Source organism: Pinus tabuliformis, chromosome 8, assembly GCF_031772625.1.
Source record: "Pinus tabuliformis cultivar Carrire ecotype Pingquan chromosome 8, CPIR1, whole genome shotgun sequence".
Taxonomy (NCBI): domain Eukaryota; kingdom Viridiplantae; phylum Streptophyta; class Pinopsida; order Pinales; family Pinaceae; genus Pinus; species Pinus tabuliformis.
In genome coordinates, this window is record NC_142294.1 from 1,494,242,393 (window position 1) to 1,494,269,713 (window position 27,321).

The 27,321-nt window shown below is 34.1% G+C and overlaps 1 protein-coding gene across 1 annotated transcript in view; it reads left to right on the forward strand.

Annotated features, from left to right (window-relative positions):
* Positions 1-27,321, forward strand: part of LOC149241482 (calcium-transporting ATPase 8, plasma membrane-type-like) — a 203,752-nt gene that overhangs the window by 132,239 nt on the left and 44,192 nt on the right. The window contains exons 16-25 of the mRNA XM_089370560.1: positions 9,335-9,400; positions 9,531-9,629; positions 9,769-9,879; positions 10,001-10,171; positions 10,941-11,000; positions 11,399-11,563; positions 11,736-11,852; positions 11,980-12,078; positions 12,178-12,315; positions 12,435-12,535. Coding sequence (XP_089226686.1) covers positions 9,335-9,400; positions 9,531-9,629; positions 9,769-9,879; positions 10,001-10,171; positions 10,941-11,000; positions 11,399-11,563; positions 11,736-11,852; positions 11,980-12,078; positions 12,178-12,315; positions 12,435-12,535 — 1,127 coding nt within the window. The remainder of the gene's footprint in view (positions 1-9,334; positions 9,401-9,530; positions 9,630-9,768; positions 9,880-10,000; positions 10,172-10,940; positions 11,001-11,398; positions 11,564-11,735; positions 11,853-11,979; positions 12,079-12,177; positions 12,316-12,434; positions 12,536-27,321) is intronic.

Consider the following 27,321-nt stretch of genomic DNA (forward strand, 5'->3'; position numbering starts at 1 on the left):
TATGTGGATGATATGTTGTTGGTTGGAAATGACAAAGAAGTTATCCAGGATTTGAAGACCCAATTGTCCTCCAAATTTGAAATGAAAGATCTTGGTGCTGCAAACTATATTTTGGGCATGGAAATTAAAAGAGATCAGACAAAGAGGAAGCTCTGGTTAAACCAGAGGAACTACGTCGAGACAGTATTGCAGAGGTTTAATATGCATGATAGTAAACCGATGAAGGTTCCTATTCCTGTAGGTGTGAGGTTATCTGCTGAACAATGTTCCAAGACACAAGAAGAGGAAGAGGACATGTCCCGTGTTCCATATGCAAGTGCAGTCAGTAGCCTAATGTTACATCACCTTTGTCAACATGTTTTCATGTCAAAAACTTGCTTTTGTCTCATGAAATGTGTGCAGAACAACCATTGTCCACATATCAATGAATTCCTTCATTTTGAGCATACAAAGAAATATCACATTGTTTTGTTTTCAAATTTTCTTTCCATACCTTGGAATTTTGCTCATTTTTCTTAATAATTGTTTTTTTCTTCCTCTCCTTGAGTCTGAAATTTACTCCTATGTGCTCAAAATTTTGACACTTAAAACATTGCACCTGACAGTTTAGAGGAGAAAAAGAATTACTATACATGGGTATAATTTTCCTCTACTGAAATCTTCCTCTCAATCTGAATTTCCTGTAGGATAGATTGAATCTACAATTTGTTTCTCTATGGCCATAGTTTGTGCATGTGAAATGATACCTTGGGAATATATTATTATACCTAGAAGGATCCCTTCTACGCTAGGTTGAATTTTGGGCATTTCGATTTTCTTGGTCAGTATTTTGATTTTGCTACTGCTAATATTTTTTGGCTACGTATTCTCCTTTTGTTGTTTCACAACTCATTCATTAGCTGATGGAACAAAGGTGATTGTCTTCTTTCCATCATCTTTGTTATTGAGCTGGTCTCAACCTTACATCCTTGACCACTACAATCTTAGGAGACACATTGTGCTTCCAATATTTCATTCAAATATTTGGTTCCTTTACCAAATTTTTTTATTGAAGCTCAGTTGTGTTTTTGCCTTCCCCAATTCCTTCTTTAGCTGTAAGATTTCTCCTTCTAGCCTTTCACATGCTTAAAACTTTTCATTTAGTTGTTGGTTCAAGGATTCCTTAATATTTTTACCTTCTTGTAATTTCAAGAGTAATGGCTCAATAGAATCAACATTTTCTTTTATCAAAGACTCCTTAGAGATTTATTTTTCTTCCTTAGCCTTTCTATTTATTCAAGTGCACTTACCAACTCTCCTTCTAGGTCGACTTCACCCTCTCCATCATCATAATTAATGGCTTCGACTTGCATATTTTCTATTACCATCAACATGAACTCTTTTGGGTTTGCATCATATTTGTCCTCATCTAAGGATTGGCTAAGTTCGATTTTCAAGGAACTCTCTTCTTGAACATAAAAACCCCTCTTTTTATACTTAAAAGGTAGCTTAATTTTATACTTTCCTAATCCTCACTTGAGCTTCCTTAAAAATTTAGCTTCTTCTTCATCTAATTCACAACAAGAGTCATCATTCTCCTCTTTACACCTTTTTTCTTCTTTAAAGGTTGATTCTTTGGCTATAGACTTGGCATTGGAAATTATCATCTCATAGGTAGTAAGTATACCAAGTAGTTGATATAGAGTAAGACTTTTTAGATTGTAAATCTCTTCAATGGCTAGAACCTTGGGATTAAACCATTTTGGAAGGGATCTCAACACATTTTGAACTACCACAACTTCATCTAGCTTCTCATCAAGCTCTCTTATGGTGTTCACAACTTCATCAACTCTTAAAAAGTACTTTGCAATATCTTCATCATCATGCATACTTAAAGACTCAAATTGTGTCCTATAGCATTGGAGTTTAGCTTTCTTTACCTTGTTGTCACCTTCATAGAAACTACTCATTTTGTCCCAGATAGCTTTGGTATATGTGCATTCTGTTACTTTGAAAATCTCAAACAAAGATAAGCCAGCAAGGAAGGAATTCATGGATTTAGCATTACATGTAAACTCTATCTTTTTATCTTTGGTAATCACGACTGGAGGCTTTTGATATTCTTCTTCCACAACATCCCACACATCAACTCCAAGTGATTCAATGTAGGTATTCATCCCCACTTTCCAAAACCACATAGTTTGTTCCATTGAACATGGGTGCCCTGTTGGTAAATCCTCCTTCCTGGTTTTCCATGGTCCTTGATATTTCTTTGAGTTGTTAAATTGATCTGAAGTAACTTGGATCTAATACCAATTGTTGGAAACCAAGAAAATACTGAGAGGGGGTGTGAATCAGTATTGTAGGAATTTTACCAATTTCAAAAAATATTATTTTACTTGTGCAAGAACACTAGGAAACCATTAAGTAATTCATCAATTAATCTAAATAATCATGACATAAAATAATATTATTAACACAGAATGAACTAACAAATTTTGCAACAATTGCTCTTAAATTGCTTCATAAGGTAAGCTATAGCTTGTTGTTACAATTCTCCTCCTTGATTTATCAGCTACAACTAAATGGAGCTAGAACCCCAAACATTTACTAGCACGCACTCAAAGGAGCACCAACCCTTGATCTACAAGCTACAACTTGCTTGACACTCATTGATTAATCTTTCATCCATTTTCACATTAGAACCATGAATGTCAACTCTACCTTCAAAATAAAATAGTTTTCTCCTTATTCACTAATACCTTCAATAATGTCTGATTAATGAGAACACCAACAACTTCACCTCAACTTGCTCACATAACTTGTTCAATATTCATACTCAAGGCTGCATATAAAGATTTTACTTTACTAATTTTGTCTTATTTTCTTTTCTTGTATTGCTACATGACTCCTTGGTTTCTTCCTTTGTCCTATTTTATTTCAGTCTTCTGGATCTGTACTCTAAGTCTTCAATCTCTTATCTATAGTTCTAAATTCAATCTCTGAGTTTTTCTGCTTAATTTAGCTATTCCATAATATTGCATCGGGGTGATACCATCGGCCTTCCTCCATTGGAATGCGTTGTAATGAGGGCTCCACCTTATGGCTAATCACATGCTTCCACTTTTAGACCATGTCTACCCATTGCATATCATCCTGCCCAAACTCTTAAAGCCTATTTTAAGTTTTGTCAGGGTTATATCCCCAAGCTCTCAGCTACGGGCTTATGTGTTATTGTGGGCTCCACTTGTGGCCAATGAAAACCTTTCCCATTGCTTTATTGGCACACCACGTCAGCCCATTCCACTGGATAGTGGTTCCACCAATGTTTCCGTAAAGTTTGGCCATTTTTCCAAATAGACACATGCTCCAAAATGGGTCCCCAACCTCCTTAGTTATGCTAACTTTGACTTGGGCCATGCAAATTTGAGTTGCTCTTTCTCTCAAACCAAGAGACCATTTTCAAACTTCCGCGTACTAATGGAAATATTTTTCGGAGCTCTGTCCATCCAGGTGGGTTTCGTCTTCATCTTAGATGACATGCTACTCTATAATTGGATCCAAAGTCTTCGCACCATTATCATCCATGTTGCTCACAATTCTTCTTCTTGTGTCCAGAACATGATCTACTGAGGCATGATTTGACACTTTGCTAGCAATTAAAATTAGTCACAACATATTTCCAGCATAAGGATGCACACAACTATGCCTGTAAGTTTCATGTATGTCAAAGATGTGTTAGCTGAGATAAGAGGTCAATTGCCCCATTGTAGCCCATTGTCGTTGAAGAGCCTTTTTAAGAATGTTGATTGGATGTTATTGGTCAGATTTTTACACATTCATCAAGGAAAAACTGATATGTGTTAACTACCAAATATGATTTATTCAATGGGATAAATAAATTATGTTGAAACAACTAAACAAGAAAGACGTCATCCACTCCCTTAAGAAAAATATTATTACGAGGTTCGATGTTCCAACGTCACTTGTTTTCAATATCGCAACTTACTTTTCATCATTAAAACTTTATGATTTTTCATTATAGAAAGGTATTGTTTTAAAACACACATCTATTTAATACCCTTAGGGAAATTGTTTAGTTTAGTCTGTTAATAAGAATTTAATTCACATCATTAAGAAAATTGTTTACTATGAGCAAAGGAATTGGCATACTACATTTATGAATGCTTTGTGGGATGACGGTGTCACACCAATACTCTCTTTGAAGACCTCCCTTTACTTCCTTGTGTATGAAAAAGAAGTTATCATTCCTTCGAACATATATCTCCTGACCCTTTAGCTCTCTCAAGAATCCTGAGGTAAACAATGTCTTTTTGTTCATAGTAGTATAGGCACCCTTCTTAAGTTAGATAAAGAAAGGTGAAAAACAAAAGAAAAGTTTTCTATGAATTAGAATCGTATCAAGTGTTGGTTTGACAAGAAATCTGCAAGGAACAAGGAGTTCAGTGTGGGAGACTTAGTATTGAAATGGGATAGAGCCCATGAAGAGAAAGGTAAACACACCAAATTTATATCCTTGTGGATTAGGCCCTTTGTTGTTCATAACAAGTTTGGACACCATACTTATTATCTCTGATCCTTAGATGGGAAGATGGACTCTCTTCTCGTTAATGACCAAGATCTTAAGCGTTATTTCCAATGGAAGCCTAGGGATTTGTTTCTACCTATGTACATATTTCTTTCCTTGTCTATTTTGTTTGTTTTGTTTGGTCCATTTCATTTCTTGTTCTTTCTCTCTTCATTTTGTTCAGTCTATGTAAATAAAACCTTGTGTGAAAGTGTTTTTCTTGGTTCTAACGATGTGGAGAAAGTTTTAAAGGGCTTTGTGACAGGCAAAAACACTTGGTTAAATTTGTATCCCTCTTCTTTACTTGGGTCTGATATCTTTAAGGTCAATGATGTCTGAATGGAGAATATGATCCATTCAAAAGGAAAGATTCAAGAAGAACCATGATTCTTGTATCTATTTTAGGATGTTCATTCCTTGACTCATTATTGTAATTGAATCGTGTTTTTGCATGCTGAGTAGAGAAGGGAAAGGAGAAAACTAAAGGCGAGAACGTTAAGTATAGAGGTGTATAATAGTATTTGAAGGAATAAACTCTCTTTATCTCGATAATTTGGGATCCGTATTCTACCTTCAAAATATAAATGCCGATAAAATACCAGTGAGCATATTGAAATAAATAAAGGGTGAAAGAAGATAAAGGCTTCCTATGCAGAGAGTTGTAGCAAGAAACTTCGTTGAGGTACCAAACATGCTCACCAGTAGTCAAACAATGCTTGTGTACCTATAGTGACTCTGCCTAGGTACTAAATAGGCCTACTAATAGCTGAGAAACACCAAATATGGAACTAAAACTTTGATTATTCTAAACTTGTGAATATATATTATCTTTCTCCTGAATCGAAACAATTGTGATATGGTAAGACTTGTAATCGTGTTTAGACGAGATAGGGAATAGGAGATACCACTCCTATAGCTAGGATAGATGGGAAATTTGAAGTGATATACATGATGAATCAATACTTCTTGAAAGGATAGGCCCCATGCATAAGGCTAGACCTGAAAAGAGAAATTGAGGTTCTTGCAATGAATCGCCAAGTGTTGCCACTGCTAAAACACCCTCTAAATTTTGGCCTATATTCAAAATTTGGAGCCTCCCTTTTATCATGTGAACTATCATTTCTAGTTGTTAGAGTCATCCCATACTTGCTTCCTAAGTTTCTAACTCCCTTGTTGAAGGAATTCAAAGTGTCATCTTTTGTTAAGGTAAAGTCTTGTTCTTTGTGAAAGGAAGTTATGGAACACCTATAAGAGGCACCTCTCATACTTTCTCTTGCATTAATGGATTTTATATATCATAGGTACATGCATCGGACTATCCTTAAGGTATCACACACTCTCTTGTTGTAGTCAACACTTGTGTCGAAAGTTATATCTTAAATGTCGCACTTGCAGGTAACTGTCATTTTGTTGTTGTTTCAATGGATGCATGTTTATTTTGGGTGATGAGGGTATTACTATCATATTTCTGGTCATTTATGAGTGTTTGATCATGTTCAAGTTTTGTTACATGCTTCTACCATCATATTTCTGCCTTATTGATCCCGGACTTAGCCAATTTCAGAGTTTTCTTTGTCTTCACAACTAGCTTGACCAAGCACCAACCTTCTTGTCCACTTGAATTGTGCATTGCATAGTCACAAGACTCAATAGATCACCCTCTACCTCTTGTAACAATGTGTTATGTAGTCATGGATAAATGCATATATAATTTCTTGATTCTTTAAGGCTTTTTCTTCATTATTGTCCTTCTCAAGATCATAACAAGATAAATTATCAAACTTAAAAATTTAAGAAAGTCCAATGCTTACGAAACCCTCAACTTCATGAGGAGGAGAAATAGATGCACGGGTACTCTCATCATCAAGGTCTTCCATGGGAGGACAAGGTACTTAATCATGGACTTAAGGATCTCCTTCTTGTTCTTGGACTTCAATGGAGATGTGAAAATAGTCTTCATCATTGTGTTCTTCAAGTGATTAACGACTTTCTTGTTGTGTTTGGTGTTCAATGGCATTACAAGGGAATTATTCATGAATGTGTTCCTCAAATGGAGGTGCAACAAGATCTTCAATGGCCTTGTCATCTTTGTCTTCTTTTAAAAATGGCTCATGAGAAGAACAAGTGGAATCATGTGACTCATATTCAAACTTTAATGGGGGAGGATCATCATGTTTTTCTTGATATAATAGTGAAATAAAATAAATGGATATTTTCCTCTTTCTATTTCCACAAGAAAGTCATTGAAAGGACTATCATCATATTTGATTATGAAATCATAAATTTTATCCCCTATTTTATCTTGAATAATATCAAGAACACATGCATCTTCAACTTCTTCATAACCATAAATCCATTTCTTTTGAAATTATTTTATTAAATGTGGAAATTATTTTACCTCTTCAAAGATGAAATTACAATATCAATTCAATACATTTTTTCCTTGCATTAAATATGTCAATAGATTAAACTTCTTATACAAATTTTCTTCCAAGAAAATTCTCTGCAATATGCAAACATTTTCATCCAGATATGTTCATGGACAATCTTATTATCTACCACATAATCCATAAAAGAGTAAAGGTTCCTTAAATCCAACCAAGGATTTCCATTAATCTTTGGGACATGGATAGTCCATGTAGCCAAATTAAACTTACATGGATATAATGAATGCTTTAAAATACCTAATGAGAAAGAAAATCTTCCCAAAATTATCCTTTGATAGAAGCCATGCTTTTTTCTTCAAATCTTAAAACATAGAAGACAATAATTTTTATAATTTAAAATTTGCATTCCAATCATACCTCATACCAAAATGAGCTTTGGAAGTTCCTTCAATATGTTTCATGTGCTCGACTTTACATACAAAAAAATCCTTCAAAATTTGCAAGGACAAGGGTCTTGGCCATTTTGGAAATCATCTCATGAGAAAGAGATCTTCAATACAACTCTCTCACAATTTTTTTATGGAGCATAATCATCAAAATTTTCCAAAGAATTGACTTCATTCGCAACCATAGTGCCTAAATATTACCTCCCAATTTATAATTGATGATAAAATCCCTAATCGATAAGGTACAAACTAAAAAGGAAGTACTAAAATGCATACCACTATATTATAGATAACCCATTATCTTCACTTTAGATAAATTCTCCTATTTCTCAAGGAAGATATTCCTAGTAGCATGATTACTAAACCTACACAATGAAGCGTGAAGTGATGTGAAAGTAGTTCTAGTAAAACAATGTTTTTTTTAATTTATGGGATATAAATGAGGTAATGGGAGGAAATGGATATTAGTGTCAAATCTAATAAGGGAGATGGATTCAAGGGGAATCTAAGAGGGATTATGGGGTCGAGAAGAAACACCTTTTCAAAGTGGATTATTTCCCTATGCATTAGGACATTAAGGAGACTAGTGATATTGAATTAATATGATCATATCTAAAGTGGTTTTAACATGAGGGAAATTTTGAGGTCAAAATAGGCTTCAAAACAAAAAATCAACTTTAAAAGAGTCAATATGATTCAAGATGATGATGTAAACCATATGGGTAAATATTTTTGGAGGAAAATGAATAAAGATATGTGTGGCTAGGCTTATTGTACCTTTGAGTCTATAAAAGAGAAAGTAAGGTTATGAGTGCAATTACTTAAACTTTTAGACTTGGAAGTAGTAGCTGAAAATTGGAGTTTGGATCATTAAATGTAATTTTTATTTTCAAAAGCAATAATTAATGAAGCAATTTTTCCCTTGGAAACCCAAGCTGGAGAGAAAACCCAACTTTTCTTATTAGGGGAATTGATTCTTGAACAATGTTTACAATTTCAAAATTGTTTACAAATCTGTGCCAGAATCCAAGTATATTCACCAATCAAACTTGGTCAAAGTTGGTCAAAATTCCAACTAGTCAAACCTCCAAAAATAATGAATTTCGGTCCATTTTTTTACCATGTCGACCTATCTTCTGCAGTCAATTTTGGACCTGCAGCTGGCCCGTGCGGTCAACTTAGACCTACGATTGACTTCTTGCAATCAAACCCATGGTTAACCTGCGATCAAACAATCTCTCTACCTTCAAACTCAGCCTTCTTGACTTCTCACATGTGGATAAGAATAGAAGACAAAATGTGTGTTCTCGAATTTGTTAAAGTTGAGGTGTCATATTGTGTATAAATACTAGTCAAATAGGGTGAATTGATCAAGGGTGCTGGTGAAGAAATCAGCGTTAGAATCAGACACAGTCATCTTTGTCAAAGTGACCATTAATATGATGTTGCAAATATGTCTAATTTCTCCGGACATTTCCAATTTTTGCCTGAATTTTGCAGGTTGCCGATAGTTCCGGGTTTTCAAGTCCAAGCTTATAATTGCTGATATTTTCCCTGAAATTAAAGTCTCTTTTCAGACCCCTGGCAATATATTCCCACAAGCAAAATCTGCAACATTTCTAGCTACACCAGAAATACCCCATAAAATTTGTTTGTGGATGTGTAAAAAAAGATTAAAGAAGATGAGCATGCTACCTGATTTAAACTTTGTCTTTTCAGTCAAAAAAGCATGGTTGTATTTCATGGCATGAGATTATTGAATTATTTTTTTTGTGATTACATTTTGGGATTCTTTGTGTGGTTAATAATTACAAATTTGTAATACAATTAATGGTAGTATCTGCTGAGGAATAATAATATGTGGAATCTTCCATTGATGTCTTAACCACCTTTATATATGCTATTTCTCACTTAGATTTTTTTATCTATTTTAGGGTGGTGGAGAGATAGAGGTGACAGGATCACCGACAGAGAAGGCTCTTATTTCTTGGGCATTAAAGGTATGATGTGCATTTATGTCTTCTCTATGCAAAAGTGTAGCTTATTACTCAATTGTTATTTTTTCTCGCTCCGTTCAAATACATAACAGCCAACAATTCATTTGTGATCATAATTGTGATGTTCTCTTAGCTTGGAATGAATTTTGATAACGAAAGATCCAAATCCTCCCTCTTACATGTTTCTACTTTCAACTCGGAAAAGAAACGTGGAGGTGTTGCCCTGAAGAAGGTAACAGGTGTATTCATGCATCTACAGATCTTGTTCTGTGTGCAATATAGTACCATTTTCTGTATTCAAGTAGTTATCGTCTCTGACTATTTATTATTGGATTTTTACTTTTCTTTTAAATGTTAATGCATAATTGCAGTCTGAAACTGAAGTACATATACATTGGAAAGGAGCTGCAGAGATAATACTAGGTCTCTGCAGTACGTGGATTGATAGTTCTGGCTCTGTGCGAGAAATGAATCCTAATGAGGTTTGGTGTGGCTTCTAAATGTGATTTTGTGGAGGGAAAAATCCAATACCAATATGCTTGTTTAATTTGATCAATTTCCAAGTCAACCTGAGTTTATGACGGCTTGCTTCCTTTATACCAGATAAACGTAAGTAAAAAAATCATTGAGGAGATGGCTGCAGAGGCATTGCGGTGCATTGCTTTTGCTTACAAGACATATGATCTTCATAGTGTGCCTGCTGATGAAGATCAACTCCAATCATGGAATATTCCTGAAGAGAACCTTACCCTCCTGGCAATAGTTGGGATAAAGGTAAAAGAAATTGAGGTCATGACCCATTCATCCATAAAATTACTTGGAGCTTGTTAATTTTATACAACATTTTTGTATGTAATTACTCATAATAGCATTACTGTTCCCATTAAAATGATAAACAGTGAAAATGCATGACTATAGACCGAGGACATTGCTTAATATTTTATGTTTCTGACCTACAGTACAGGGCTTTTATTATAGGATATTTTGGAAACTTGATGTATAGAAAATTTTACTAATGGTGAACATTTCTGCTACCATTGTAGGAAGCTTTCAATTAATGAGCAGTTTATATTACCTGTATAACACAAATGCTGAGGTCTATTGTAGATTCTTTTCATGGTATATCTGTAAGAATGACTTAGAACTATCCACTGGGTGGGCAAAAGTTGTGGTTTCTTCTGCAGGTGCTTATAAGTTTATTACAGTTCCCAAACTGTAATCACACAACTATGTAGCAGTGGCTAGTTTTTCCATATAAACTTTTTGGCTATGAGTTCATCACCCACCCAAACTTTCAGGGAAATATCGAGCAGCTATATATTTATAATGAATTTATAATAATAAGCTATTTTCTATATGGTATAAACGTGTTAATAAAAAAAAGCCTTTTGAATATCAAAGATGGTCCATGTTATTTTTTTTGTCAATAACTTTTGCTACTACTAAGCATATCTCTTTACTCACGAATTTCCCCTCGGTATTCATGTCTCTTTACTCATGAATTTCCCCTAGTTATTCTTTTCATCTTTTCTTTACTGTGCAGGATCCATGCAGAGCTAATGTAAAAGAAGCTGTGAACAAGTGTCAAAGGGCTGGTGTGAAGGTAATGGTTGAAGATACTATCATGTGTGCTTGAAGGTCTAGTGTTCTTGGAACGGTTTTTGCATGAAGTGTATTTACATGGCATGTTTTTTTGTATTTACCAAGAAAATAATTAATGATAAAATAACCCTCTATACTGTCAATAAAATATTAGTCTCGTGCAGTAAAAACACCAGAAATATGAGTTCATGGTATTTCCTATATAGGGGTTCATGGTAGAAGATTCTTTGCAGAAGATTGTGTAGAATTATTGGCATGAAATGCAACAAAAGCTCATATATCAGTTCAATTGGCGGTTATTTATGAGTTTCAAGGAACATGCTTGCTTGGAATGTTTTGCATTGGGTATTTGACTTGTTCCACCTTAATTTTGTATCTTCTTATTAATCATTTTTATAGGTTCTCATGGTGACTGGTGATAACATTAACACAGCAAAAGCTATAGCTCTTGAATGTGGCATCCTCCCGGCAGGGCAGCTTACAGAAGAGCCAAATATCATTGAAGGAAGGGTTTTCCGCAACTACACTGATGAAGAGAGACGGGAAATTGTGGACAAAATTTGTGTGAGTATGCGTGTACCAATCTTTACCCCAAAAGACGCACACAGGGGTAAAAATGGAAAAAAAAAAGTGCCTACAACAGAATATTGTGAAAGAAAATTCTAATGGGAGGAAAACCACAGAATCTTGTGAAAGAAATTTCTAATGGGAGCAACACCATTTTGTTTTCCTGCAGGTAATGGGGAGATCCTCACCTACAGACAAACTTCACTTGGTGCAAGCACTAAGAAAAAAAGGTCACGTTGTGGCAGTTACTGGAGATGGAACAAATGATGCACCTGCACTTAAAGAGGTTGGTTTTCTTGTTGCATAATGTTGTGAATTCTGATTATTCAAGCCAGTCTTTACTTTGCAAGAATATTTCCAGTTCTATAAAGTTATATTGATGGAGCTCATTTTATATATTATCTGGCATCTAGGCAGACATAGGTCTCTCCATGGGTATCCAAGGAACAGAAGTTGCCAAGGAAAGTTCTGATATCATTATTCTAGACGATAATTTTGCCTCCGTTGTGAAGGTTTGTCACAGACATGGATGTTTGTTTTAGTCCTTGAAAGCTATGCGATTTTTTTCACAAGTTACAGATTCCTTACAGTTGTTTTCCCATGGTTTTTAGGTAGTACGATGGGGTCGTTCAGTGTATGCAAACATTCAAAAATTCATCCAGTTTCAACTCACAGTAAATATTGCAGCACTTGCAATCAACTTTGTTTCTGCTGTTTCATCCGGGGATGTTCCTTTAACTGCTGTTCAGGTTAGTGTCAAATTCAATAGAACCGTGTATTCTCATGGTTTTGACCCAATTTCCTTTTCTTACCTTGACCGTTCCCTATTATTCTCATGGCTTGGGGCCCCCAACTTACGTTTCTGCAGCTTCTCTGGGTCAACCTTATCATGGATACTCTTGGAGCTCTTGCTTTGGCAACTGAATCCCCAACTGATCGTCTGATGCTGCAGCCTCCTGTAGGGCGCAGGTGAGGCTCAGCCTACTGTGCATATTTGCATTATGTCTGGCAATTGTTCTGCGTGTGGTTTGAACTAATATTTTCCTAATTATAGTTACTGGATTTGATTTGAGGAATTATTTTTTCTGGATTTGATTTGAGCAATTGTTTTTTTATACAAAATTTCTATGTTGACGAGTTTATGGAAGGTGGGAACGACCAGAGTTTCCCAAAAATTATACAGTAAAAAAATAAAAAATAAAATATATGTATATTTTAATTATATAATTTATATAATAATAAAAAATAATATTGAATTAAAATATTTAAATATTAAAATCAATTTAAATATATAAATAATAAATATATGATCTCTCTTATATATAAATATATTTTCTGGGTATTTGTTTTTCTGACCTTTTCCCTTTTATATGTATAAAATGTTTTATTATCAGTTTTGTGACACATGACAAGTTTTCGAAACAATCTGGCTTAAAAATACAAAGGAACAAGTTTACATATGTTTCTCTAGTTATTCTTAAGAGAAAAAACAAAGCAACTCTAATGTTTAAGCATTGACTGCCACATACAATATGTCCACACAATCACAATCTTCTGCCTTATACATACATAAACAACAAAAACAATACTCATTATCATGACATGGGAGATATCGCCCTTACCTCTAACTGCTATAGGGTTCCTTAACCCATCTTTCTCAATTAAGGATATCGGTGTTAAGGATGTCTTTGGCCTTTCATCATAACATAGGTTCATGTTTTGTGGGCAATTCATCATATTTCTCTACCGGCTTTGTATTCCCCAACACGAAGGAATGCTAAAACTAAAAAAATTGTTCAAAGCTTTGGGAACTTAAAGGTAAATAGTTCCAAGGCTCCCAGAAACATGGGAACCATTGGAACAAGTTTCCCACAAAAGCAGTTTAAGTGTAACCCAACAAAATCATTAAATATTTAACTTAATTAATAATATTTAGATATATATGAAAATATATTAATAAATACATTTGTTTATATATATATATATATATATATATTAAAATTCTTAAGTGTTTAAGTAAATTTAATAAAAATAAGATAAATATAAAAATATATTAATAAATACATTTTTCTATACATATGTAAAAAATTATTATTGGTAAGTAGTTCCATGATCTTAAAATGCATGATGCAGGAGCTCAAGGAAAATCATTGTATTTTAGTAGACATAGGGGGTTTTTTGTTTTAAGGAAGTTGGTTTCCTAAGTGTTGAATTAATGCAATTATTAAGAGTTTTGAGTGATTTTGATGAGAATAGGATTTAATTGAATATTGTAAGGCATACTTGTAAATGTTCCTGAATGTAGAACATAAGAGATTTAGGATAGTTGAATAATGAGAGGTTTGAGAAGTAATTATAAAGCTCAGATTAGGAATTAGTTCATGAATTTTAGGAATGAGGAAGAGGTTTAGGAATTTTGTTGAGGAGTTTATGGATCTAAACCAAAAATTGGTTTTAGAATCCCTTTGTATAAATGTAAGCCTAAAAGGCATGATCAGAAATTAGTCAGAGGTTAGATAGATAGCTAGAGTGTGGTTTTAAGCCTACGGGCAGAGTGTAAATAGAGGCCACTGATATTAGAACATCAGGCCAGAGAGATAGAGATCTCATTCTGTAATCATTATTTATATTTATTAATATAATCAACTCAATTCTGAGTTTGAATGTGTGTTCGAGTGTTGAATGATGAGTGATGACTGAATTGGAATTCAGTATAAATATGTGTGCAGGCAGAGTCGAGGCGAATACATAGAGGAGGAGAAGAGACAAAGGATCTTAATGGGTATTGAACGATTGCAGAACCAAGTAATGGTCGAATCGTTTGTGAGTAAAGAACTCACAGAGTTAGCCAGGAGGAGTGTGCAGCGGAATAGCGAAAGGAAGAACCTTTGAAGAAAACCCAAAACCACAGAAGAACTGAAGAAACGATGGAAAAACCAAAGTAAAGAGGCAGACAAAAGGATGAAGAATTGTTGCACCGTAGCCGTTGGATCTTATTGATCAATGGCCAGGATCATATCGCAGCATTCATATCGCATCGCAACTTTTTAAGTGAACGAACCCCGGCCTTAAGCAATTCCCGATTGCGATCAAGCGATATCAAGTGTGGACCATCGGATCAGGAAGAAGATCAACGATGTAGATTCAATCTAAGTACTGGCAGAGAGAGAAAACAGGGATCTATCTGGACTGTAGGATCTAAAGAAATCGTCATCCAATGGATATCAGGCCGTAAGTTGATCGAGCGTTAACCGTAAGGAGCAGACCTAAACTTTTATAAGTTTGGAGTTTATAATTCCCATCAGGTCCAGAAAGGCGTTAACCCCTGCGTAAGTTGTTCACCTGAAATCGTTGTGGACTGTCAGATCCACTGAGTGTAGATCAACGGTGAAGGACTGTCGAGCACGTTTTGTTTAATCGGAGGTATCGGTGATCGGGGTTTCGGAGATCCAGTACAACACTATGGAAAGGTGATAAGGGCGGACCCGATAGGTTATACGGTGTGGTTAATGTTATTTGAGGTCCGATATTGCGATACTGCATATCAGATGCGATAGAGCCTATGTTAATGAATCCTGCGGAGATCCGATTGCGATTGCGATAAAGTGTAGCATCGATATCTGTGCAGAGGTTATACCAAAGCAGAAAATGTATGTTTTGCGTATATTTCCTTTGTAAATGCTTTATAAAGGGTTAAACGTGGATATATGAGGTTTCAATATAAGTCCACCATTATCAAATGATAAAGGGTTTATGTGTTAAGTCATATATAACCAATGCATAAAGAGGGGGAAGTTTATATATATGTGGCCAAGGTTTAATGAGGGCTTAGAGGGGTTGTATGAGTCCAATATTAACATTAATGAAGGTTTATAAGGGTTAATAAGTCCCGATAGGAAGGATTTAAAAGAAATGCTTTAATAAAGTCATATATGAAGTTTAAGGGGTGATTAAAGTCCCGATACATGGATATTATATAAAGGTTAGACTATGGTTGGATGTTAATAAATCATTCAACATGAAATGTATAGAAGGAGGCCTTAAACCTAAAGTATTGAAGATTCAACTTAGCAAAGAGTTAAAATTCCTGGGACAGACAGGCTATGTGCATAATCCATGTAAACTGTGGGTAAAGCAAGGGTAACCATGCATTATTTGGCATCAGAGCGTAATTGTGATTGAAACAATTGATAGTAGAACAAAGTAAGGGAATTCTATAGAAAAGGACTTAGAACAGAGATATCATTTAAGATGTGTATGCATGCAAGGGAGATCAGATTTTAATCTGATAAATAGTAGGCACATAGAAATAAAGTGCAACAGAACTTGCAGATGCAAGAACCAGAGGAAAATCCATTCAAAGTACAGGTAAATGGTGGAACAATATCATGCAGAGATCTTGAAGGTGAGATGACATGTTTTGTTTAATTTGATTTGAAGATTGGAGAATATGTGGTTTTTATATTGTTGCACGGGTAGTAGCATAAGGAAAACACCGTGATGTTGTTCCTGAAGAAAGTGGGGATTCACTCAAATGTGAACCTGAAGAATCCAATTGAAAGTTAGACAAAGAGGATAAAAGTATTCTCAAAAGGAAACTGAGAAACAAGCTTTTGAAAGCTTGGGAATGATCTTTGGCTTGAGTAACATTGATACACAGGTGACAGCATAAGGAGGTGAGAAGATTGCAACAACCTAGAGCGAGGAGTGCTCAATTGGTTCCAAAGGAAAGAACCAGAGAAATGTTGGAAGGCTGAGCTCAGAGGAGAGAATCTTAGTGAGGCATATGTAGCAAGAGGGAGACTTGTTACTACAGAGGTATTGTTGTAGCTCACAAAAGCAATTCCATAAAGGATGTGGGTAGAATTACTAAAGGGTAATGAAGGAAGCTGGTAAGACTTTCTAAGCGAAATAAGAAGTGGTCAGAGCTAAGTATTTCATGTTAATTTAAATACAAGAGGACAGTTGTGTTCTTGAGAAGGTGCAGATGAGTTGAAGCCTAAAGGAGCAGAGAAGAGTGATAAAAGGAGGCTTTAGAGATAGAGAACCAACGACTTGCCAAAAGACTGAGTACAGAGAAAAGCTTGGTGAGGCAAGTGGCAACATGGTATACTTGCTATTGTAGAGGCTTTCATGCAACTCATAGTAAGTGAGTGAGGAGCTCACAAAGAGAAAGAATAAGATGGCTACTGATAGTCATAGTAGAGGTTTTGAGGAAGACAAGCGGAAGAAAGATGAATAAAGAGGATGCCAAGGAAAATGGCAAGATGATGAGTCAAGATGAAATTGACAAAGAGATTGCAGAGATGAAAGAACAACTCAATGTATTGATGATGATACTTGAGGAAAACCAGAGATTAGGTTGGGTGTTAAGGAAAAAGCTAGTGAGGTGGCATAAATTACAAAGGAGGCTACAAAAGATGAGAAGTCAGTAGGTGAATATGCAATTAGAAGAAGAGTTGATGAAGCTTGAACAAGTACTGGGTGCTCAATTGAGATCTGAAGAACTCAGAGAAGCTGAGTTAGAAATGGAAGTGTCCATTTGTGAACCAAAGTAGGATGAAGTTCTAGGTGAAGAAGAAGGAATTATTGATGATTTTCTGAACTGTTGGACAAATGTAGACCAACACGAAAATTTAAAACCTTGTATTGTTGAATTTAATAACTTTGATGTGATTAGGTTTTGTAGAGGATGAGCAATCCTTTGAAGCTGTCAAAAGGATGGAAGAGTATCTTTCAAAAGATAAAAACTATGAAGTAAAGAAGGATGGAGAATGTCTCTTAAATGAGAGAAGTAGTGATTTATTGTAGCAGAAAGAACTTAATAATGCATTTATGTTTGAAACTGTGACAACACAGGAACAATTTCTTGTGAAAGAAGGATATGAAATTCAGTCTGAAGAGCTGATATGTTAAGCAACAGTTGAGACTGTTGAACGTTATAATTTTCAAATTGATAATTTGTGTATAAATGTAGGAATCATAAGTAATGATAAAGTACATATGAAGTGTCACAAAGAACTTGAATTGCTGGAGTATTTGCTAGAAAATTTAGAGTATCGCAGTGTGATTGCAGAGGAAGGAGTTCACTACAGTGGACAAGGGAAGAGAGACATCATAGAAGCAGATGTATGGAGGAGAAACTAGCTGACAGTCTCGTGAATTTTGTTGGGAATTCAAATCAGCATACTGATGTGCTAATAGAGAATGAAAAATCATAGCATCATACTGATGTGTTGCCAAAGGGAGTTAAGGCACAAAAGCCTTATGATTTTCATTATAACATGTTTTATGAGTGCAGGTTTAGTTGCAGATGCTGGAGGAATTTTGGCATAAATGAGCAACCAAATAAAAATGGAAGAAGAAGATTCAATGGAAGAATTTAATCCATGGAACATAGATGTTCAATTGCTGGAGAGAATCCTAGAAAGTCAGGATTCAGTGTAGACAAAGATAATCTTCACAGAGGGTAAGGATGAAAGGGAGGCAATTAGAATAAGCGAAGAATAAGTAAGAGTAAGTGATAGCATTTGACAACTTCAAGGAGAAGAACAACAATTTGAAGAGTTAGTGGATAGCAGCAACAACCCGAAACAAAGAGAAAGAGGCAGAAGTAAGTGGAAAAGTATAGACTAGTCCAAGGATGTGCTAGAGATGGAGATTGAAGAATTATGGTAGCTAATGATGAAATAGACCATAGGGAGGAAAATGATAGCAGCAGGAAGGATGATCAATCAGAGTATGAACCTGATTGACAAGGAGAAGAAGATGGAGTAGAAGACATTTGACATACAATAGAAACAAAGGAGCAAAGCATTTAGGCAGTTACAAACTAAGGTTTGGGACCCTGGAGGTTTTCTAACAACATATGAAGACACATGATTAGGAGATCATGAAAATTTTCTACTTTGGGAGTCTGATGTAGGAGCATTCAGGTAAAAGAAAATCATTGTATTTTAGTAGACATAGGCGGTCTTGTGTTTTAAGGAAGTTGGTTTCCTAAGTGTTGAATTAATGTAATTATTAAGGGTTTTGAGTGATTTTACTGAGAATAGGATTTAATTGAATATTGTGAGGCATAATTGTAAATGTTTTCGAATGTAGAGGAACATGAGAGATTTAAGATAGTTGAGTGATGATAGGTTTGAGAATTAATTGTAAAACTCAGATTAGGAGTCAGCTCATGAATTTTAGGAATGAGGAAGAGATTTAGGAATTTTGTTGAGGAGTTTACGGATCTAAACCAGAAATTGGTTTTAGAATCCCTTTGTATAAATGTAAGCCTAAAAGGCATGATGAGAAGTTAGTCAGAGGATAGATAGATAGCTAGAGAGTGGTTTTAAGCCTACGGGTAGAGTCTAAACATAGGCCACTGATATTAGAAAATCAGGCCAGAGAGACAAAGATCTCATTATGTAATCGTTGTTTATATTTATTAATACAATCAACTCAATTCTAAGTTCAAATATGTGTTTGAGTGTTGAATGATGAGTGATGACTGAATTGGAATTTCATATAAATATGTGTGCAGGTAGAGTCGATGTGAATACACAGAAGAGGAGAAGAGACAGAGGATCTTAATGGGCATTGAATGATTGTAGAACCAAGTAATGGTTGAATCGTTCATGAGTAAAGAACTCACAAAGTTAACCAGGAGGAGTGTGCAACAGAATAGCAAAAGGAAGAACCTTTGAAGAAAACCCAAAAGCACAGAACTGAAGAAACGATGGAAAACCCAAAGTAAAGAGGTAGACAAAAGGATGAAGAATTGTTACACCGTAGCTGTTGGATCTTATTGTTCAATGGCTAGGATCATATCGCAACATTCATATCGCATTGCAACTTTATAAGTGAACGAACCCTGGCCTTAAGCAATTCCTGATTGTGATCAAGTGATATCAAGTGTGAACCATCGGATCAGGAAGAATATCAATGGCAGAGATTCAATTTAAGTACTGGAGGAGAGAGAAAATGGGTATCGATCTGGACCATAGGATCTGAAGAACTTGTCATCCAACGGATATTGGGCTGTAAGTTAATCGAGCGTTAACCGTAAGGAGCAGACCCTAACTTTTATAAGTTTGGAGTTTATAATTCCCATCGGGTCCGAAAAGGCATTAACCCTCGCATAAGTTGTTCATACGAAATCGCCGTGGACTGTCGGATCCACTAAGTGTAGATCAACGATGAAGGACTGTCGAACAAGTTTTGTTTGATCGGAGGTATCGGTGATCGACGTTTCAAAGATCGAGTACAGCGTTGTGGAAAGGTGATAAGGGCTGACCCGATAACTTATAGGGCAGATCAGATATTGCGATATCACATATCAGATGCAATAGAGCTTGTGTTAATGAATCCCGCGGAGACCTGATTACGATTGTGATAAAGTGTAGCATTGATATCTATGCAGAAGCCGTACCAAGGTGGAAAATGTATGTTTTTCATATATTTCCTTTGTAAATGGTTTATAAAGGGTTTAACGCAGATATATGAGGTTTCATATATAAGTCCACCATTATCAAAGGATAAAGGGTTTATGTGCTAAGTCGTATATAACCAATGCATAAAGAGGGGGAAGTTTATATATATGCACCTAGGGTTTAATGAGGGCTTAGTGGGGCTGTATGAGTCCAATATTAACATTAATCAAGTTTTATAAGGGTTAATAAGTCCTGATATGGTTGGGTGTTAATAAATCATTAACCATGAGATGTATAAAAGGGGGCCTTAAACCTAAAGTATTGAAGATTCAACTCAGCAGAGAGTTAAAATTCCTGGAACAGACAGGCTATTTGCATAATCCATGCAAACTGTGGGTAAAGCAGGGGTAACCCTGCGTCAATATCATTGTATATGTCCAAAATTGATGTATAATTAAAACTATATAAGCTATACAAATTGAGACTTATGACATCATCAATTTCAATTAATTCTTTTATATTTTGGATTCCCTCAATCTCAAGGTAATCTATGTCCTTTTGCAGAAAAAGGAGCATCTTCCTTAACTCATGGGGCTTTTACTTATTTAACATGCATCATAATAATTGTGTTAATGATATAGCATGTCATAATAATTGTGTTCATGAGATATTAAATAATATTTTTAATTTTGCTAACTATTTTTTTAATAAATATTTTTAATAAGAGTTTTTGTTATTTTTAATAAAAGTTTTTGATATCTTTAATAGATATTTTCTATTGATATTTTGTATACCTTAAAATACCTATAAACCTTATTTTTCTATATATTCCCTAATACTTATAATATATATGTTCTATTTTTCATAGTTAAAAAAAACCGTTTTTATGTGTGAATGTGTAAGACATTAGTCAATAAAGTAAAGTCCCTATGCTTTAACTAGCCAATCTAACATAGATTTTATTAAAAAAAAAATGTAAAGTCCCAAAGACCAAGGTGTTAGTGATAGCTTCTTGTAACTTAGAAAATCTTTCCGCAATTAACCAAGTTCTTTTCTTCAACACAATGAGATATTCCCTAAGTTAGGAGTGTCAAGGCTATGGAGTGGAGGTTTAAGGTAAAAATTCAAAGTAAGCCTTGATTAAACTATCGTTGTTGTAGTATAATACATGTAAATGAAATTGGGGAAAGGAATATGAAAAATAAAGTAATGGGTAAATAAGGAAAAGAATGTGAAATGAAGCCAATGCTTATCAATCTACTTGGCGTAATTTGCCACAATCAACTACTACTCTATTGAAAGGAATTATAAGGAAGAAAGGACTTAATTTTCCACAATCAATTATTATTTCATTGAAAGGAATTATAAGGAAGAAAGGACTTAATTTTCCATAATCAACTATTACTTCATTGAAAGGAATTATAAGGAAGAAAGGACTTAATTTGACACATCCAATGTTAATAGTTAAAATGATTAGTGTTGGTACATTAATAGCATTTAGTTATATACTCAATGTAAAAGGAACTCGATTTGAAACAATTTTCCGTAAGTTTTTGTTGAAAATAAGTATGAAAGTTATTCTCAGAGAACTAGGGTTACCACTCACTGCACAAATATGAAGGTGATTATTTGTTAGCTTAATTATTATTATAATTCAACAACTAGGTTTTGTAGATGAAGAAAAATAATGTAGAAACAAATTGACAAATAAATGAGGGGTGTGTTCCAAAAATGTAGTTACTCCCAAGTAAATAAGATTTCACATCAGCATGACAACAAGAGGTTGCTACAACAAATTCACAACATCTGAAGAGCATGAAATAAACCTTACAACAAAATATATGTAACACTTCACTTGTTTATTAAGTCTTCAAAAACTCTATTCACTTTGTTCAGTGATATACAATAAAATCCATTCAACCTTCAATTCTAAGATCCTATTCTCTATCTCCAAAATATTCTATGAATGAAGAGTAATCTCCTTTGTTATATAGATGGATTTTCATCTCTCTTACATTAAAATAAAGTATTTTCTATTAAGACCATGAAAATTAAAACAATAATAACGTAATGGGTTAGTTAAGAAACAATCTCCAAAAATAGATCAATAAGGCGGGGAATGTCTTTGAAGTTCTCCATTAAATAATAATAATTATTATTATTCAATTTTAAGGTCATAGCCAAGCCATACACCATATTGGTGTATGCCACACCCTTGCTTGTGGGACAAGGGACCCACCTTCATGTAGTGATTTGACTGCTAAGTCTACGAAGGCATACATACTCTACCTTGCTTTGTTTTTGAACTTGTGACCTCTTAGGAGGAAACAAATGCTCTTAACCAGTAGGCCCACTCAAGCTACCTAAATAGTGTGTCATTTAAGATACATAATCAATAATACATTAATATGATCCACCTAGAAGAAGTCACCATGTGTGTACTCCAAGATGTATGAGTGAAGAAAAAAATATAATAATCCCCCGAGAATACACTCCTCAACCACCTCCTCAAAATAGAGTAGATAAATAATCCTCCATGTGTGAATCCCAAGGTAGGTTGCTCCAAAAAATGCATGAATAAATGTGCAATAAAGGCACCACAAAGCTAGGAATTCCATTAAGAAAAGTGGTTGACCATATGTCAAAGATAGAAACTAGGGAAAGGGTGCCCACACAACAAAATCCACAGAACATCCTACAATGGATAACAACCCTCCAAAAATGTGCAACGAGTCAACAACAATGTAATTAACAATAATCAATGCTCAGTTAATTATAGAGGGGTGCACCCTCGAAAAGTGTGCCAACCTACTCACACATGTGAACTAGAGTGGGGAATTCCACCACCAAAATCCATAGAAAGGTGTGCAAGGGTACCAATAGGTGGAATGCTCCACAGAAGGTTGGTCAATGGTCTTGTAGCCTTTTAAAATCTCATAAAATATAATATTATTCAAGGGAAATTCCTTAAATGTGCAATGACCTCAAAGTTGGTCATGTCAACTATTTTAATAGATAATGAAATGTGATCTAAGGTGGTTATAATTCATCAAATCTTGTGAAATTTGATACATCCAATGAATGTAAGAATCAATGACCATATCCTCCATATCCTCTCACCATGTCAACAAGGAACCCAACAAATTACCAAGTCTAAGGGGATGACTACTATTGTAAAAAAAAAAACAAGAAAATATGTGATTTTCATCAACATGAGTGTGAAAGAAGGGGTGTGCTTCATCAAAGTGTTTTACTATGTAAAATAAGTTACATCTCCTATGACATCCCCACCACGTTACTAAGATAAGAATAAAATAGTAGGCTCAGCCTAGGCTTGAATGTAAGACATGTATCCATCACGGGACTATTACATCATTAGGATTTAGAAATGTTAGATCATCATGTAGTAACCTTCCTCCACTCCCCAAGCTCATATGAAACAATATACGTCATCAAGGGTGCCAACGTTATTAAATCAATATTCCCACCAAGGAGAAGCGTATCACCATACTACATCCAACACCATAGGAAGAAAAATGTAAGAAAAATGCTAGCTCCTAGTATTAGATGAAGTATGACCCACCATACATGCAACAAAACGGGACCATGTAGAACACCCCCTACTATTGATAAACCAATATCATAATACCATCATATATAGTCACTAGGAACCTCCAAAAATATATGATGCATGAAGTAGCAAGCATTAATATGTCAAAAGAATGAACCATCAAGTAATGATATGAAAGTAAGACCAAATCGTTGGATGGCCATCAACAATGAACATCCACCATAAATAAATGAGTTCCCCCCTACAAACATCTCCATGGAATAATATAGTATAAAAAAGAGAAGAGACTCCATTAAGGTATGTACCCCAAATCCATCCAAAAGTTCCATAGTCACTAGCTACAAACCCTATAAGATGTGATGAAAATCATAATGTGAAACTTCATACAATATGAGATTTAATAGCTTCTACATTGTTCAACTCCAACTATACAAGTGCATGATCCATGTTTGGTATTCACCAAGAAAATTGAACTCAAATTCTAGTACTAGTTTAATAGAAGGAAATTATGAAAGATTCAAATGAATAAAAATATGTGATAAAAAAGAATCAAGTATCTTACTTTGTATTTTTCTATTGAAATGTTCAATATTATAGTGGAAAAATACAATGTCATTCAAGGGATTTTGTGTTTAGAACGGGTTGTGCATATTGGAGTGAATTTTCAAGCAAAATGTAGGTGGGGTCACTTAGGAAATATTTAATTTTGGAAGGTGATGTGGACACTTTGAGTTGAAAAATATTGGTAAGAATGAGAAATTAAAATAACTATGGCTTTAACTTAATATTTTGATGATAATTCTATTATGTTTAGGTTTATCAATACCAATTATTTTCCACCAAAGACCTAGCAAGTGGCAAGAGGTAAACTCACTAGGATAACTTGAGTGGTTGAGTGATTGTACTTGCATGTAGGAGGTCTCAAGATTGAGTTCTTGGGTTGGATTCCTCTATAATGTTCTAGATATTGTAGACCTCACTTGATGTCCATACTAGTTCAAGAACTCTAAGTCTATAGCAATTGCTTTACACTAGGTATTGTTACGCCACAATTTGTCTGCAAAAATGTAAAGTCCTAAGTATCTAAGTGAACACTTGTGAAAGTACAAGGTTGGCCAGTATTACCCCACTAATTATCCTCTACATTTCAAGCCGCGGTAAAAAAAATCATAACCAAGGGAGGCTTCCCTATGGGTTTTTAAACTTAACATGTATGCAATGTATAGTCAGAATCCAAGCAAGCTTAGCAACTTAGAATAAAAGGGGAAAATTGAATGAAATGTATTTTTGGGGAATGGTGGATGAAAGGGAGACTAGTAAATTAAGTCTTATATCAACTTCAGAGGGAATTCTATAAAAGATTGAACCCTATAAGTAACCAATTGGCGTATTATATTACCACCTTAATTTGACTCTAAAAGTATTTAAGGGACAAGAAGTAATCAATTGATTTATATAACTTAACCCTTAACTTATTTTATTGATTTGCAAATGTAATTGTGGAGAGGGTCAATAAAATATCCAATGCTTCAAACAGTTTCAAAGGTGGCCCCTGCAAAGCATATATATAATGTACTTAATCAATTGATGTAGAGTATATTATGTTCTATCTTAAAAGTAAATGATGCAAAATTGATGTAAGAGGGAGGAAACAACTATTCTAAATCTTTCTAATAAGATATATGCACCCCTTGTAGGCAGTTTATTTGTATTTGTGATCCATACGTACAAATAGAACCTCTAATGCTGTGCTTAGAACAGGTATCCACACAAATAGAAATTGTAGAAAAATGTAATAAATTACATAACGCCTAAATCTTGGAGCTAGCTTGCTCACAATTTCATTCATTCATTAATTCCCTAGTTTCAATTGCAGAGATAAAATCCTTTTAGAAGTTTTATCTCACCTCTTTCATACAACAAAATAGTATTTTTTTCCAAGATCTACTTTTATTTCCAAGTAATGTAATTAAACCAATATAGATCAATCTTAAGCAAAAATCTAGAATGTGTTGAGAGATATAAAATCTCTTCAAGTGCAAACCACTTTTAGAGTGGAAAATTTGAAAAAAATTACATCCCTCACATCCCTTGATAGATTCGAGTGAATTTATAGTGGCTCTCTCTATAGTGACATGAAGTTCTTTAATATTGTTGTTAGTTGTTGCTAATCACGAGTTTAACTCTTTTTGATTACTTTGTGGCAAGGCCCTGTAATCAGGGCCGACAATTTACCATCCACAAAATGTGCTGAAGTACTCCAGGTTTCCTATGCTTTCATTTCAAGTAAAATAAATAGAAAAATAAATAAATATACAATGTGTAATTTTTCATTGTTTAAATTGTATTTTTTAATGTCGTATAAAGTACATAACTTAAACTTGTAAGTCCAAAAAATCTTTGTTGGATTTTAGGGGAAACTGGAAAAAAAAAAAAAAAAAAAAAAAAAAAAAAACAAAAAATTGAGACTACTTCAAATGTTTTAACCATACAAGTTTTTTTTTTTTTCAATTTCTTTATATTCAGATATATACATAGTTCTTTTTAAATAATATATAGTTGACATTAAAATATTTTATATAACATGTGTATTGAGACATGATATCTATCGACTACATTGTTCACATTAAAATGATTTTTTTGTTATTAATATAATTTTAAGTATACACCAATATATGATAATCTTGCATATTAAAATATTTTGATTATGATCCACATTGAGATCTTTATTATTATGAATCTTTTTAAATGTCACATATCAATTTTATATTAAGAATTAAATGAATTACGCATCACCCTCTTATTATTCTTATTAGAAAGTACTTTGACATCTTTTATTATTTTATTTTTTAACTTTCAATTACTTTTTCTTGGACATTGAATATTTTAGTATATACAACATTACAGTAATGTTTTTAACATTTTCTTTCTATACATAGATATATATGAAGTCGATAGATCTTCAAATAGTTTATTTAAATCTTATGTTGAAATGTATAAAGTTTAAACATATTACTCACACCTTTTTTACTTCTAAGTACATTGTATCATTTTAAAGTTTATATGCAATTATATTACATCACGTGGACATCCAAATATTTTATTTATCACTGAGAGTGAGTAAAATATTTTTACTGCATTGGATTGCAATATCTACAACCAATTGAGTGACTATAGTGAGTTTGAGATTATCGATGTTTTATAATGATTTTAATTTAAACTAACTAAAAATGCATATTCATTTTTGTTTTCTATTATAGCCGCATTGCATTTCTATTTAGAGAATATTTTATTTGTATTTTAAGAGGGATCCATGTCAACTCCATGTTCAACACACACGAATCACACATCACCCTCATATTCGGCTATAGAATGTGCATCTTCGTGCAACAACAACAAATGCAACGACCATAGTGAGGTAGGGATTATTGATGTTTTATAATGATTTTAATCAAAACTAACTAAACATGCATATTCATTTTTGCTTTTTTAAAATGGTCGACATTTCTTTTCTATTTAGATAATATTTTACTTTTATTTTAAGAGGGACACATGTCAACTCCATGTTGAGCACGGATGAAATCACACATCAACTTCATCTTGTGCAGTATAATGTGTGTCTCAGCTCAATAAGACTCTCAACAACTTTCTTACTAAAAGTAAAAAGAAGTTGGTTGAGATCCTCAACTTCCCCCAATAAAATATTCTAGGGAAAAAAATGCTAATATACCCATTTAACTAACTTCATTAGCCAAATCGACAAG